This window comes from Poecilia formosa, unplaced genomic scaffold, assembly GCF_000485575.1.
Source record: "Poecilia formosa unplaced genomic scaffold, Poecilia_formosa-5.1.2 Scaffold558, whole genome shotgun sequence".
NCBI lineage: Eukaryota > Metazoa > Chordata > Actinopteri > Cyprinodontiformes > Poeciliidae > Poecilia > Poecilia formosa.
The window spans coordinates 40,743-57,585 of NW_006800497.1; the positions used below are offsets into that span (position 1 = coordinate 40,743).

General features: G+C 39.6%; 2 protein-coding genes across 15 annotated transcripts in view; both read left to right on the plus strand.

Moving 5' to 3' along the window:
- Positions 1-7,734, plus strand: part of LOC103129593 (calcium/calmodulin-dependent protein kinase type II delta 1 chain) — a 43,904-nt gene extending 36,170 nt beyond the window's left edge. For 8 of the 14 annotated variants that reach the window (XM_016665247.1, XM_016665252.1, XM_016665254.1 and 5 more), the window contains 4 exons: positions 3,501-3,576; positions 3,655-3,749; positions 6,291-6,519; positions 6,606-7,734. In XM_016665247.1, the coding sequence (XP_016520733.1) occupies positions 3,501-3,576; positions 3,655-3,749; positions 6,291-6,519; positions 6,606-6,609 (404 nt within the window). In that variant the 3' untranslated portion in view covers positions 6,610-7,734. Of the gene's footprint in view, positions 1-3,261; positions 3,283-3,500; positions 3,577-3,654; positions 3,750-6,290; positions 6,520-6,605 lie in introns of all 14 variants that reach the window. The other 6 variants (XM_016665249.1, XM_016665250.1, XM_016665256.1 and 3 more) reach the window with 1 other exon arrangement.
- Positions 7,735-13,242: 5,508 nt separating this feature from the next.
- On the plus strand, positions 13,243-14,835 carry LOC103129594 (actin-binding LIM protein 2-like). The gene is made up of 3 exons (XM_016665228.1): positions 13,243-13,386; positions 13,538-13,664; positions 14,631-14,835. Exons 1-3 carry the CDS (start codon positions 13,260-13,262, stop codon positions 14,818-14,820), a joined length of 444 nt encoding a protein of 147 aa, XP_016520714.1. The 5' UTR covers positions 13,243-13,259; the 3' UTR covers positions 14,821-14,835.
- The last annotated feature ends 2,008 nt before the right edge of the window (positions 14,836-16,843 follow it).

Consider the following 16,843-nt stretch of genomic DNA (forward strand, 5'->3'; position numbering starts at 1 on the left):
CTGACTTTGAAATCAAGGAAAGAAGAGAAATTGACCAAGAGGGAGCCAATTAATTCTAGCAGCACTGGATTCAATTGTTCTGGACTGAGACAATATCTAATACGTGGCAGACTTAAAATGGCAGAGCAACAACATAAGAATACAAACAGTCTGGCTTTTGTAGATGTGTAAAAAAAAGCCATATTACTATTCTTTAATCTTCTGTTTTAATTGGACTTGAAAAAGATTTGGGCTGCAAAGCGGAGCTGTTCTTAGAAGGTCTGGGTTTGAATCCAGGATGTTTCTGCATGGAGTTGTACCTCGCCTCCCATCCAACTCCTGGAGAAAGGAACCAGCCTTTTTGAGACGCTGCACTAAGAATGGATGGATGGAAAACTTTTTTTTTTCTATTAACAAAAACTGGATGTGCCACTATTTATTAGAGAAAAACTTTCTGTATGAAATGATGAAGGAATGAATGGGTGTTCCCAACTTGGCTTTTCTCTGAATGTTTCTGGTCCTGCCTACTGTGCATTTATATGAATACTTTGTGATTTTTTTTTTTTTGAAGGAGGTTTAGATGAAGTTGCAATTGTCAGGGGAAATGTTGCCCTAAAAACTGACAGTGTCATTTGCATCAGCCAGTACAGTGCGTCAGCAGTGGGTTGCCAGATCTATACCATTTCTGAACAGCCGTTCCTAGATTGTTCTTTTGGGGCTCCTCCCATCACATGACGTGATGTAGCATTACGGCGCTGCAGGCTTCTCGGAGCCACCATTTTGGAGAGAAAGAGTTCCATTACTGTCTTCTGCTTCCTGTTGTCTGTGTGATTTGTTCCTTGCTGGTTAAAGAGTGAAGAACAAATGGTCATTTTCTGCTCATACTGCATGTATTTCTTCATGTTTACTGTATTTCCATCTCATTTTCTTTGTCATCCCTGCTGCATTTCCATCTCATTTCCCATCATCCTCAGCACACTCTCCGTACTCTAGTCACCAAATCTTCCACCTGAAGCACCTAAAGTACTCAGCCTCTCCCCCTTTGCTCTCACATTCTTCATCCTCCTCCTCCTCTTCCTTTTCCTCCTGCTGGTATTCTCCAAGCATTTGGCCTAGTGGTGAAGAGTGCAGCCAGTTCATCCTATGGTCACTGATGGCTGCCTACCTGCTCCTTTTCATCACATCTGTCCTCCTGGTCCTTTTCTCTGACCATTTCACTGCATCCCACTGCGGTCCCCAGTACGCCCCCACACAGGGCACTGACACCCAGCACAGAGCACCACTGGCTGACCAAGATCCCACCGACTCCCACTGTAAGTGTCATGGTAGCTGGAAGGAAGCTACAATCTTGAGCTGAGCTAAAGTCCATTTGCTAACTTTGATTCATGCTGCTTACAAATATTGGTGGTAACTAGGATTATATTTTTACTTATCAAGATTTTTTTACATTCAATGTTTTAGATCAGTGTTTCTCCACTCTGGTCCTCACCGACCCCCTGTCCTGCATGTTTTAGGTATTTCCCTTCTGCCACACACCTGAATTGTATCTCTGGGTGATTAACAGGCTTCTGCAGTACTTGATGATCATGCAATCATTTGAATCAGCTGTTCTGGAAGAGAGGCACATCTAAAACATGCAGAGCAGGGGGCCTGAGGACCAGGGTTGAGAAAGACTGTTTTAGACCGTGACAGACAACAGACTGTCCTTTCCAGGTCAGTTTTCATTGAAAAAGTGAACTCAAGTTCTACAGACACAGAGTTCCAGTTCTAAGTAAACTGCTGCAGTTTCTGTGATTTTAAAATTAATCAAGAAACCTACATGATGTCCTTGGTCCTATTCAGGTTCTATAAATTTCATACCACAAACAAGCAAAGCTGGTACGACAATAAAAAAAAAAAACTTGAATCCTTGAATAAACCCTGGACGCTACTCCAGATATTTTCCAAGTGTAAATAAGTAGAGAAAAGTACAGATCTAATATGGTTCCTTATCCATTGGCTTTAAAGAAGAAAATAAGCTAAAGAGACTAAACGAGAGTCTCTGGATTCCAAGTTTGTTCTAATTCCTTTTCTGGGTTAAAAGTGAGTACTCCACAGTTTCTAACAGAATAAAATAAAAAGAGGAAAGGACACATTAGGGCAAATGGCAACACTCAGACAAAACAAAGGGCAAAACAAAGACATGAGTGAAGGCCGTGACGTCACAGGGCCATGAAACCACGTTGCTCAGCCTCCTGGCAGAAGTCCGATAAAGGTGTTATCAAGGAATGATGTCCTTGGGAGCGCTCAGCTCTACAGCTCCATGGAAACAGCAGGGGGTGAGGAGGGAAGGAGCGTTGTGTTTACATATCTTCAAGGAGATTAGAGATATGCAGCCCTTCCAAGGCCACATGGGGAAAGCCAATTAGGTCGGGAAGATTATAAATTTCAATCTTCCCTAAAGTCTCTCCGATACATCTCAGTTCCCAATTATCCAAACTATTTTGGTCGTTCCACTGAACCGAAACTAGCAACTTCTCCAAGATCGATTCCATCCTGTTGGTGAGTTTTAGAGTCCTCAGCTGGGCTGCGAGTCTCAGCAAGACTCACATCCAACTTGCATCTCTGTCCACACCAACAGTCCGAGTGTTCGCTAGTTCGACCAAGTCCGTCATAAATTTATCGATAATCCAGGTATCTGCAATCTCCAAACAGCAGAAATCCTGTTATCATGAATAAATCCAGGGTGAATCCTGCCGGGTGTGTCCACGTAGGACAAGAGGGCTTTGATAAAAGTTACATACTTTCATATCGCCCACCCTCTTTCACTGGGAAACAACTCTTATTCCCACAACTCATAATCTGTCTAAAAGTTAAAGACTTTGAGTTTTGTAATGAGCTGTTTTTTTTTTTGTTTTTGTTTTTTTTTTAGCTGGATGTGCATCAGCAACCTTATCTGTAGTGTCTTTACTTGCAAAGTAAAGTCCATGAGGGGACGGGCAGTGTTTCAGTAGTTTCACAAATGGTCAATCAGAACTAAGTGGTGCTGTTGGATGCAGGACCACTGCCTTATTTTTGTCTGTTCTCTGACAGCGGAGCGGCTTGTTTTTGGACCTTCTCAGCAGAAGTATGTGTCAGTCATCAGTAGGTGGTATCCTGGTCTTGGTGACCATTCTTGGACATGTGACCGGACAGCAGAGTGTCAGTGTTCAGTTAGCTGGAAACAACACTGAAGCTGTCCAAGGTACACAGGTTTCTGTGTGAAGGATGCACTACTTACTATTTGCATTCATTGTCTCCTAGCTTACCTCTTTAGCATGAAAGGTAATATTGATGTTGCATTGAGTTCCATCCCCTTCACCTCCAACCAGCCTCTAATTCATTCTTCTCCATGTGACTGTGTGTGAGCCATGCCTCAAACTGTGAGCTTCCCTTCCTGAACATGATTATCATCAGTGCTCTCATAAAGCTCAAAATTCCAACTTGTGTTTCAGTTCACCATTTACAACAAACAGTAACTTTCTTGGATGTGTCTTTTGCAGCCCGTAAGCAGGAGATCATCAAAGTGACAGAGCAGCTGATTGAGGCCATCAACAACGGAGACTTTGAGGCCTACACGTGAGTTCAGCTAGCTTCATATATGTGTTTCTGTAACTTTCTCTCTTCAGGCAAATCTAATGTGATTGTCTGTTTCAGGAAGATTTGTGACCCTGGTCTCACATCATTTGAACCTGAGGCTTTGGGAAACCTGGTCGAAGGCACAGAGTTCCACCGCTTCTATTTTGAAAACGGTAAAGATTTTCTGGAAATTCTGGGGTCAAAGTTCAAGGTTTCTTGTTGGAAAGCCAATTCAAAAATACACGCACACACTTGGTTGGTAATATACTCTTTTTTTTTCTTGTTACTCATATAATATGTTTTCTTATTTTTCTGGTTTTCTGATATTGGGAGATTTAAATGTTTGCATGTTGATGTGAGGGGCAGGAAATCATAAATTCTTGCATCTTATGCTCCTTTTGAAGCAAATTGGCATGTCAGGTGGCATGATTATTTCCTATATTTTTCTGTTTTTACTTTTTATTGTCTGTTCAAAATAAATGAGTCTGCATTCTAGCTTCTATTTTTCTATATTTATTTTGTTTAGGTTGGTAATACAGGAGACCCCTGGTATTTACGGCCAGTTGTTGAACACAACAACTGGCCGTAAATAGCTAAAATCTGGAAATATTTGAGACCCCCTCTATAAACTCCTATGACTGCCTATTTTAATAGTTCAAACAACAAATATACACTGATATGCATAATGGAAACAGTCTATCTACATTAGCGGCTCTTTGAAGTTACAATCAATAAATGGATTGAATGCTTTGCAAACGGCAGCCAATCGCATGCCACGTAGCATTTTGTCATTGTATTTCAATGACCCAAGCTCCATGCTCTATAAAAATAGGTGAATCCATGACTACTGAGCAGCAAATAAACAATTATCCATTGCTGTAGGCAGAAACCTCTAGTAGATTGAGCTTTTATGAAAGTAAGTGTGCAGAAGAGGAGATAAATTCATGTAGCTGTGAAATGAAAAGCTGATCAGACATGGACATCCAGTAAAAAACTGATTTTTTAGGTGGATACCTAAAGAATACCTCAAAAATCTTTCACAAGTCAAGTTTTTGCGCGGTCTACAATCACCGGCCACTTTATTAGGTACACCTTGCTAGTAGGACCCCTTTCAGAACTGTCTTTAGTTAATCCTTTGTAGATTCAACAAGGTTCTGAAAACATCCCTCAGACTCTGGTCCATATTGATATGATAGCATCATGCAGTTTCTGCAGATTTGTCGGCTGCACATCCATGATGAAAATCTCCCGTTCCACCACATCTGGTGACTGTGGAAGCCATTTGAGTTCAGTGAACTAATTGTCGTGTTCAAGAAACCAGTCTGAGATGGTTCACAGTTCATATCATAGCACGGTATCCTGCTGAATGTAGCCATCAGAAGATCAGAACACTGTGGTAATAAAGGGATGGAGATACTTTATTACCACAGTACTCAGGTAGGCCGTGGTGTTGACACTTTGGGTCCATCAGTCAGTTGGTAGTAATGGACCCAAAGTGTGCCAGGAAAATGTCCCCCCACAGCATCACACCACCACCACCAGCCTGAACTGTTGATACAAGGCATGATGCATCCATGCTTTCATGATGTTGACACCAAATTCTGACCCTACCATCCGAATGTTGCAGCAGAAATCGAGATTCATCAGACCAGGCAACATTTTTCCAATCTTCCATTGTCCAATTTTGGTGAGCCTGTACGAATTGTAGCCTCAGTTTCCTGTTAGCTGACAGCAGTGGCCGGGCACACACATATTGTGCATTCACAGATGCTCTTCTCGGTTGTAACGAGTGGCAAACTTGAGTTACTGTTGCTGTTCTATCAGCTCGAACCAGTCTGGCCATTCTCCTCTGACCTGTGGCATCAACAAGGTATTTGCGCCCACAGAACTAAACCCTTAGAGATGGTTGTGCATGAAAATCTCAGTAAATCAGTAGTTTCTGAAATATTCAGAAACTGAGTTGTTGGTGTCTGGCCATGTCTACTTGCCTAAAGGTATTGGGTTGCTGTCATGTGATTGGCTGATTCAACATTTGCGTTAATGAGCAGTTGGACAGGTGTACCTAATAGCGTGGCCGGTGAGTGTATATGCTGCTAATATGTGTTTGCATACCATTTCGTATAAAAAGTATTGATACACTTTAAATTATTCAATAGTTATATTGTTTCCTTTGCTCAGAGTATTACAACATCTTTTTCTGTGCATGCTGATGACACAAGACAAGTATTTCTGTATAACTGCATGATCACGGCCCACTAAAAGTACGCTGTGGCACATATCACATCATTCATGGTAATATGGGTATAAAACTCCTGCTCTAGAAAATGAACTTTATTGTGAAATGCTAATTTCATGGCCTGCCCAACTTATTCAAGTGGTAAAAGTGAAGGCAAACATGGCTGAACTGCCATAAAAAGAAAGACCTGGTCAGCTGGTTTACAGTCTGGACTGGACCGAATTTCACAGAATTAGCTTCCATCTGTAGTGCTACTGCAGCTTCTGCACCCTTTGTTATCTGGTTACTCGGAGTTCAGCGTCGGGTTGAAGACTGGATGTTCATATTTGCATTTTCAAATTTTCTGATGAAAAGTCTACCTGCATTTTATCCAATCTCAGATCTCCATTTTATCACATCACTGCTCAAAAATTAAGATCGCCTGTATGTTCATCGGTGTTCTCAGGGGTCCCGGTTGGTTTTCTTTTGTTCTCCGCAGCTCTGTCTAAGGGGAAACTGCCCATCCACACCATCCTGCTGAACCCCCACGTCCACCTGATCGGGGACGAGGCGGCCTGCATTGCCTACATCCGCCTCACACAGTACATCGACAGCAACGGCATGCCGCGTACCATGCAGTCCGAGGAGACCCGCATCTGGCACCGCCGTGATAGCAAGTGGCAGAACATCCACTTCCACCGCTCCGGCTCACTCACCGTCCCCACCAAGTACGATCAACCCCAAAGCACAACCATATGGTGAAGAATCAAGTGAAACCATGTTTTATCTAACGGTCATGTGACCTGTGTTGCAGTTGAGTTCTTGGACCACAAACGGCCTCCAGCAAGACAGCTGACCAAACCCCACCCACCATGTGGACACAACATCCCAAAGCCAATCCTTGCTATCCTTTGCTAATGCTCCCCCCTCAGTGTGTTGTTTACATATTGTAGCTGCTGCTGCACTCATGTTAAAAAGTCAACAGAAATTAATCAAGGGATTTATGATTTTGTAGTGAGAATGTGTGCTGTTATTACCTGAGCTTCGGTTTCACCCCTTTTAGATCTGTATGTTTTAACAGGAGTGCTTTCAGGTGCTGCCTGGTTATTTTTATAGGCTGTGTTAAGATGTGAAACTTTATCATTTTTTTAGCATTCCATGTATTCATATAATATGAAACGCTGAGGCACAATGACCAAAATGTCACACACTGTACCTCCTTCTTGCTCATGTATCTTTTCAGTACTGCCATCTATTATGTTCAGACTCATGTTTGCTTTGTTTTGTTTTGATAAGTTTCAATGATTAATGCATTTTTTCATTGAATCCATCCTTGAAGTGAAAATCCATTCAGCTCTCTGGTTTGCTAGTGCCACCAAGAGTATTAGGTGTTTAAAAGGAAAGTCAAGTAAAACCTGATATTTTGTCAGCTTCAACTTGTGTAGGGGGAGCCTGTTCTGTGAGAATGTAAGCGGACATGGAATTTCTAGAGTCTTACATATTCTCATACATGCCACAGCTCTTGATGAAAATTTTCTCTGTTCGAATTTGTTACATTTTATATTGTGATATTGATGCATGTTCCTCTTGATAACTTCCTCTTTTAGGCTTTGGTTTTTGTGATTCCCACTGTTTGCCCACCTGGTCCAAAGTACAAGTTCATGACAACTTTTGGTTAAGGTCTTCACTCATCATTTAGTTATTCATTTAATGGGAAATGAGTATCATCACCAGTGCTCTCATTATGCTTAATTCTTGTCATGATTAAAGGGAAATGGGCTCAAAATGTGAGGTGTTCAGGGCCTTTGATCATTTTCTTCATTTTTGGATTTTTTTTTTTTTTGTCTATACAGCTTCAAGGAGATATTTGGTATAATCACATCACGCTTTCTACAATATACTGATGGGCCAAGCCTATCAAATAAAATGTCATTTAGACGAAATATGCATTTTTTAATCAATTTAAGTGTTTGTATTTACTATTCAAACCCAACTGCAGCTATTGCTGGGTTTCAGACAGTTAGTTATGTGGTTCATAACTAACTATGATCCACTTTCCAATATGGGCTCAACCTTTGACCTAGTTATTTTGGTTTAGAGTTAAATATTTAGCCTCGGATGACGTGTGAAATTCAGATGGAGGTCCAGAAGTGGATTTCTTCAATTCAAAACAGAGCAAAATGGATCACAGCGAGTACAACAATACTCTAAATGGGCTTGCACACATTGAGAAAAAATATGTGTATATTTAGGATATGATCATAAATATCATATCCGTCTAGTGAAAAGACTTCTCTTATAATCTTAAGGATTTACCTGGTGTCGAGATGATCCACATAACTATCTGGAGCTGCAAACCTCATATATGATGAGCTGGGTGAAAGTTTTCAAAAGCCTGGAGAATAGCATTCTAGTTTCAGGTTAGGTCAACCATTTCTGCCTGGTGAGTTGTGCTATTTTAAGTAATTAGTCTATATAATGATTCTAATAAGTTAACCCATGTTGTTATGCTTGAATCTCCTGATAACAATTTATTTAGCTTCTGTAAACCCGAATTCATGCTGGAGTCCATGTTGAGTCGTAGGACGCTGGATTCAGGTCCAACGTAGGTCAACCATTCACTGCCATCTACAGAAATTCCATGTTCATATATCCCATGAATATACTTCGTGTCCAGACATGAACCATGTGGTTGAATAGTCACAGCTCACTGCGACTGTATGGGTAGGCTATATTTAAGTTATTTAGCTTAATTTTTATTTTATTTTATTTTTTTTAGCATTAAAGTCCCACTGAATAAACATATTTTCTGTCTGGGACTCGGGACTGAGCTAGCTGCTAACATTAGCACTCTGCAGACTATCAACCAAGGGCATAAAAATAATATAGTTTACCTTGCATATGAATGGTGTCCAAAAATATCCAAAATAAATATAAAATATCAGGTAATATTTTATATTAGCACTTTCTATTAGAAAGTGCTAATATAAAATAAAGTGTTAGAAAGTGGTCGCTGCAAAATGTGGCATTGTTAGTTTCTGCACCCAAATTATTGTAGTTAACTTTTGACTGTGACTTTACACTAATGCTGGGTGTCAGATGACGTAGAATCGGTCACCCAATGCAAATACACCCAATGGGTGACTTTACACACCCAGTCACACCCACTATTGCTGGGTGTAACTTTACACCTAGCAATAGTGTAAAGTCACAGTCAAAAGTTAACTGCAATAATTTTGGGTTATTAACCCAAAGTGGAAACTAGTTTATTTTTCAAAGTCATCTTTTTTTTCACCATGTTCATATATTTACTTAGATAATTAGCTCTGAGCTAAATATTTAGCTCTGAGCTTTACTGATCTAATTATAATGAAGCTAAATACTTAGCTTCAAAGTGACTATTGAACTCGGGGGCACTGCCAGGAATCTTGGGCCCCTGACAAAAAATTTGTTTGGGCCCCCCTGCATAGCTGCTGTTACAATTTTTTGAGTCTATTTGACCCATTAAAAGTGTCACATTTTAAAGGCTTGCAACTGCCTTGCTTTCTTTGGTTCAATACTGATAATTAGCACAATATTTACTGCTCATGAATTTAACATCCAACAGTCCACATNCTTAAAAAGTTATTTGCCAAACAAACTTGTATTTGCACACATCAGAAATCTTTTGTTGCGATTTTAGGCCCTGCCCCGATGTCATGTGAGAATCACAAGCAAAACTTTGAGTCACAAACAAAAACTTAGAATAGCAAGAAAAGATTTATGACAAGTACAAATAAGTTTGTTTTGAAAAAAATAAAAAATAAATCACTTCATGAGACAAAACTGTGTGATTTTAATTTTTTAAAAAGTTTTTTTTTTTTAAGCAAAACTCAGTAGGTTTTTCTCATGGTGACATGCATTAACAATTCAATTTTTGCTTTTGTTTTTTTTTCATCGTTTTTCTGCAGTTCCACGTTGATGTAGCTCTGCTTTCCTGAATGAACCATCTTCATCTCCACTGCAAGTGTAGCAAACAGGCAGCTCTTTTTTTATATAGATTACAGTCCACTAAAAGGTTGCATTGTGCCCTTGTTTATATTTTTAATAGTGTAATTCTGTAAAGACAAAATATGTCTGGTGGTCCAAGCTCTGATTTACATATCTTGCTAAATTGCGGGTTTGAATATTGCAATACTTTCCTATAACAAAATAGACCTGAAGAAAGAAATTACTAATAAAATATCTTACATATGCATAGTTATATGCTCTATATAGAGATGTTCCTTAGCTTTGATTGTATATGTCACAATTTTGTAATTTATCATTGTTTATTAAACTCTGAAAGCTGTGTGGCTTTAATATTCTGTCCTAGAATGCGGTTAGATGTGCCCTTATTTTTTTGAGCACCTGGCCCTTTAGTGGTCTCTGCACGGCCCTGATTATAGCTGTTTAATCCTTACAGGTTTGGGAAGGAGCATCTACTCTCAAATTATGAATCAGTATCTTTCACATCTTCCCATTCACTGACACTGAAGGCGACAGAGAGTTGTCCACCTATCCTCCAACAAAAACACCAATCCCATGATCAGGGGCGCTGCCAGGAATCTTGGGCCCCTGATGAAAAATTTGTTTGGGCCCCCCTGCACAGCTGCTGTTACAATTTTTTGAGTCTATTTGACCCATAAAAAGCGTCACAATTTTAAAGGCTTACAACTGCCTTGCTTTCTTTGGTTCAATACTGATAATTAGCACAATATTTACTGCTCATGAATTTAACATCCAACAGTCCACATACAGTTTGCAAGTAGGTTGCTTACATTTTTTCTATTAGTTTTAGATACTGAAATGTCTCTCCATGAGCAACAGTCAAAAGCAACGTGCAACTACACATAAAGCAGTCCAGACTTCTCAAAAATGCTACGTAGCTGCATTTTATTCAAGCTGCAGTACATAACTTTAATAAAAAAATATGTTTTCTCCACATTTGTTAAAGCTGTCATCATGTCGTAGCAGTTTGTTATGAGACAGATAATCTGTGAAAACAATAAATCTCCTCCATCTCCTTCCTGAACTACTATTACTGGTTAAAGTAATGCACCGTTCTGACCAAAATGACCAATCAGAACTAGTAGGATGCTCTTAAGCGCTGTCAGTTAGCCTCATTCACTCGCTGCTAAATGTGCTAATAGTGGAGAAACAACTTATCTTTTCAAGAAACCGTTTATCTGCTGTCATTGGTAGCTATGTTAACTAAACTGAGCATTCACAGTTTGAATCTGCAGAGCTCTGTGCTATGCTAGCTGCAGCGCGATACAAATCTAGGAGGAGGAAGGATGAGCAGCACCACATGAGATTGTGATTGACAGCACTAAAACTCTCCTGCCACTGACTGGTTGTTTCTAGCACTGGGAGAAGGCAGNGTTTGGGAAGGAGCATCTACTCTCAAATTATGAATCAGTATCTTTCACATCTTCCCATTCACTGACACTGAAGGAGACAGAGAGTCGTCCACCTATCTTCCAACAAAAATACCAATCCCATGATAAGGGGCGCTGCCAGGAATCTTGGGCCCCTGACGAAAAATTTGTTTGGGCCCCCCTGCATAGCTGCTGTTACAATTTTTTGAGTCTATTTGACCCATTAAAAGTGTCACATTTTAAAGGCTTGCAACTGCCTTGCTTTCTTTGGTTCAATACTGATAATTAGCACAATATTTACTGCTCATGAATTTAACATCCAACAGTCCACATACAGTATGCAAGTAGGTTGCTTAAATTTTTTCTATTAGTTTTAGATACTGAAATGTCTCTCCATGAGCAACAGTCAAAAGCAACGTGCAACTACACATAAAGCAATCCAGACTTCTCAAAAATGCTACGTAGCTGCATTTTATTCAAGCTGCAGTACATAACTTTAATAAAAAAAATATGTTTTCTCCACATTTGTTAAAGCTGTCATCATGTTGTAGCAGTTTGTTATGAGACAGATAATCTGTGAAAACAATAAATCTCCTCCATCTCCTCCCTGAATTACTATTACTGGTTAAAGTAATGCACCGTTCTGACCAAAATGACCAATCAGAACTAGTAGGACGCTCTTAAGCGCTGTCAATCAACTTCATTCACTCACTGCTAAATGTGCTAATAGTGGAGAAACAACTTATCATTTCAAGAAACCGTTTATCTGCTGTCATTGGTAGCTATGCTAACTAAACTGAGCATTCACAGTTTGAATCTGCAGACCTCTGTACTATGCTAGCTGCAGCGCGATACAAATCTAGGAGGAGGAAGGATGAGCAGCACCACATGAGATTGTGATTGACAGCACTAAAACTCTCCTGCCACTGACTGGTTGTTTCTAGCACTGGGAGAAGGCAGAGGAAATAGATTTTTCACAGATTACCTCTCATACCATACTGTCACAACATGATGACAATTTTTAAAAATATGTGAAAAAAAAAACATTTTTTGTTACATACTGCAGCTTTAATTTCACTTAGGAGATTATAGGTCAGGAGGGATGTGGGTTAGAGCTGCTGCTGACTGACTCATCTGTTAAGTCGTAAAAGGCACAGGGAACAAGTTAAATATATGAATATGAATATGTTGGTAGTTTTTTCCTTAATTCATTCAATGCTAGTGGAATGGATGTAATCAGTAGTCTGTAGCTAAGCTAATTATGCTAAATGGTTGATAATCTCACACAGTCTACCCATCTTTTGGAGAAAATTTGGGTTATAAATTAACACTCTTGCCTTATTCTCTCTCTCCCTCTCTCTTTTTTTTGAAAACCTGATTTTATAACTTCTCTTAGCAGCATAGTAACTGCCACAGTTGTTCTTGTTTCCTACTGATTGCTGCTAACAGCATCACTCTGAAGCGCTCCAAGCAGGAACGAACCATTTAACGCAGATAGGGGGGTCAGGGCAAATATGGATGTGTGTTTTTTGATCTGGGAGTCGGAACATTAAATTTTTACTGCTAAAAACAATCTTTGAAAATACAATATAATTAATTTTGTAACTGACACGGCCCCGATTTTTTTTAATTTTATTTCTATGAACAAAAAATACATAAATAAATTGTGGAGGGCCCCCTGTTAGTCAGGGCCCTAGAATTGTCATCACTTTCCCCCCCTATGCCGCGCCCCTGCCCATGATGCTCATGAACATTCTGGTACATTCTGGGGGATGTGTGAATAGATTGAAATATACTATAAAAAATATGAAAAATGTCTATTTTCTTTTCAGAACCACAACGAAACAATATGAGAAGAGTTTAGAGAAGATAACCAAATCTTTTTGTATGGTTGATGACAGTTGGACCTTTTTATGAACACTTCTATTCAATGTGTCATCATATTCCCATGAAGACCTCTCATTAACAGCTGATAGGTGTCAGTGATGGCTCAGGGTTTGTTCTCCTAACTTTAAACCTAACTCTTGTCACATGGCGCAGCCCCAGTGAAATCTTTCATCTGATTTTATATGTTTGTTTTCAGGCAGCCATTCCCAGCTGGTGATCGGGTGACATTTAATGGAAAAGAGTGTATCTGCCAGAAGTGTACCCAACCTCTGCCTGCCAACAGCCCAGCACCCATTCAGGCTGTCCACAGTTAGTACTGATTCTAGTTCCTGTCCCAAACCTGAACTCTGTGTTCCATCCCCATGAACTTGAATTTTCGCATAATATCTGATGTCACTTTTACTCCATGATGAAACTGAAGCTAACTTCTTCTATCTTCATCTACATGTGCTCTGTGCAGACTGTTGTGGTTGTGGGAGGGAGTTCAAGAATGAACAGTCTCTTGTTGCTCTGGACAAGCACTGGCACCTGGGCTGCTTCAAGTGTAAAGTGTGCAACAAGGTGCTCAATGCTGAGTACATAAGCAAGTAAGTTACTCTAGCTATTAACAGAGGTCCAGCTATCCTCTTTTTAATTGACTCTGTAAAAATGTTTGTGTGCTCAACCAAGAGTTGGTGTCAAGACTCTCTTGCACTTTATTTTGTGTGTCAGAAGAAGCTGGAAAGGTTTGGGAACCACTGCTCAACTGGAAGATTTCCAGAAGGTTTCTGGCATCTCCAAATCAAACATATCCCATGACAGTCCGACTGTAAACTAAATACAATGCAATATGTCATATTTGCTGTAATGTGTTCCTTCTAACTGCTGTTTGCTGGGCTTGACTAGGAATGAATTAGCTCCTTCACCAGATTGACAAAATGTCTTCAAGAAAGGTTCACACAGACCTCCGGTGACAAACAGCTCCTTTGTGTTCATGAAAAACACAAAGGAGTTTTGTATTGGCCATGGAACCACACAAACACATATTATTTTCCTTCATCTTTACCTGGATTTTGCTTTGACTTCCGTTCACCACTACAGCCTAACCATGACCCTAACCCATAAACAACACTTCTCCTGTGGACCAGGCCTTGATCCTCACAGTGTGTCCCCACAACGTATTGCATGTTAGGAAAATGGTCCTTACAATGTATCAAGTACAAGGCCACACACACAAACACACTCTCACACAAATCCAATAATCCAAATGCTTAAAGCTTGTACATGTACAGGTTATTTCATGAATCCGACCTGTTTACTTTGATGCCAGATCCAGTCTTGATTCAATCAAGTAATCTCCATCCATCTTCATCTTTTTTGAAATGCTGTCATGTAGGCAACTATTTCTGTATGTAGTATACCTGAAATGCCAAGATAGGACACTTTGTCTTGGCAAAGTGTCAAGACAAAGTGTTCTGACTGGATATGTTAGACACTAGATTATCTGTGTGGTATTAAGCATGTCTGTTGCTGTGTGCTGTCTCTAGATAATTTCTCATGTGTTGCCCAAACAGAGATGGGATCCCCTACTGTGAGATGGATTACCATGCTATGTTTGGCATCCAGTGTGAGAGCTGTAAGAAGTACATCACTGGGAAGGTTCTGGAGGTATACTGTTTTTTTTATATGGGGAAAATTCTTTGCCTCGTGTGTCCCACTCCTTTTTATGGAGTGTCAAAGTTTTATGATTCAAAAAATGAGTGACTTGTTATATATTTATGTATACATATCATAAAAATATGTGAATCAATAAGTACATAAAGAAATATATTATAGTGGATAAACAAATAACAGTATCTATACACAAGAGAGAACATGTTCAGAAGAAACTTATAATATAAATATCTTTATTTTTAAAACATTCATTAATTGCAATTGAATTCATTAAATCTCTTAAAGGCATGTATCAATATTTCAGTATTCATAATATAGAATTTATTTGTTTAATTAGTTCTATGAACGGCCAGACTGACACAAATAAATAAGTCATTAAATGGATCACAAAATAAGTCAAATTAGTGATGAGTACATAAATGGTTGGATTTATAAATCTATTATTATTAAAAAACAACATTTACTATATGTAAAATTATTATTTTTGCCATTTACCTATTTTTGCTATAGTTCCATACCTTGCTTTGGATACATCAAAAATTAAATAATATCTATATTTTCTATCTGGAGATTGGTATACCAAAGATTGGTGTGGACATGTCCCCACCAACAGTGCGACACATGGGCTACTGCTTTGCATTGAGTCAGGAATATCGGTGGTCAGGAAATTAACAAAGAATCTGAAAAAGGAATGCAATGTTATGCTTGTCAACATTATAACAGCAAGATAACATCCAAGGAAATCACATTTTGCATGTCAGTGAAAAGTTTTAATTAAAAAAAATATACATAAAATATGGGGAGTAGGTTAGTTGCTGTAGCTTAACTTTGACAAACTTAGCATACCCAAGCTGCATAGTTCAGTGTCTTTCAGTTCAGTTAGCACAAAAATAAGGCAACCCACACATCTACTGTATGACAGATTATCAGTAGAGCAGGTGTTTTACGCCGGAGTTTCAAGCGTCTGCCTAAATAAACCTTCCTTATTTTAATTGTAAGTAGTTCTTTAAATGTCCTGTGAGATGATATACTTACCCATGTATCGATAACAACTGGAACTTTCAATATCCAGCAAGTTATTTTCGCAATATGCCGTCTATAAAACGAGTGCCCCCCGGATTAATTACCTCTCTGCAGCTGAAGCTGTGAAGTTGCCGTATTAACCCGATACTTGCTGGAAAGGGCAACGCCTCCCCTTTCAGAAACCGTTGGAATTTTTCAGATAGCGCTACGTGTGGCGGAATTACGGTACTGCAAATTTGGATGTGTCGCCGCCGACACATCCCGCCTAGAAGGGTTAAATTAGCTAATCAACCACCACAAGTGTTTAGGCAATTACTTTTTAATGGTCGCAAAATAAACATCAAGACTGAAAATTCAAAAAACAGAAATCTATAGTGGATTGAATGTTCTGTTTTGGTGTGTTTACATACTTTCCGTGTGGGAAGTGTTTGTGTTTTTTTAATGTAATCTTTGCCCTTTCTACACCTGGAGCTGTTTGTATGTTTGTTGCCATGGCAACGGTTCTGCGTGTCATATTAAGCTGATATAGGCCCCGTTTACACGACAACGATTTCGGGGGAAAACGGAAGAGTTTTGTTGCGTTTGTAGTGCGCATTTACACGAAACCACCGAATGTTTTCTCTGACAACGGCACAGATTGAAAACGGGTTCCAGAGTGCGATGTTTCTGAAACGTACCGTTTTCAGTTGTCGTGTAAACCGAGAAAACGGATCTTTTCTTCCAGAGAATCCCCAGCTCATGCATAGTATGACGCAAAACATAGCTGCTTCCTACAATCCACAGAAGAAGAAGAAACTACTCACAATACTGGTGTTACTGTTTCCCCATCAGATACGGTTCCCTCAGCATCTCTTCACCGCTCCACCGCCCAGGTGGCAAAATACACAGCTGCTTGTTCAGCCTCTTATCTAGAGAACTACGGACCAGCCCCGGCTCCTGACGAGTTTAACAGGGGGGGCATCGACTTATTTTGTGGGGGCAAAATGAGTCTACGTAGCTGAACATAGACAACAACATCAATAGCATACAGGCTACTTGTTAACAAGCTTAACGTGCTGTATTGATATTAGCTAGTCATCTTTTAGCTAAC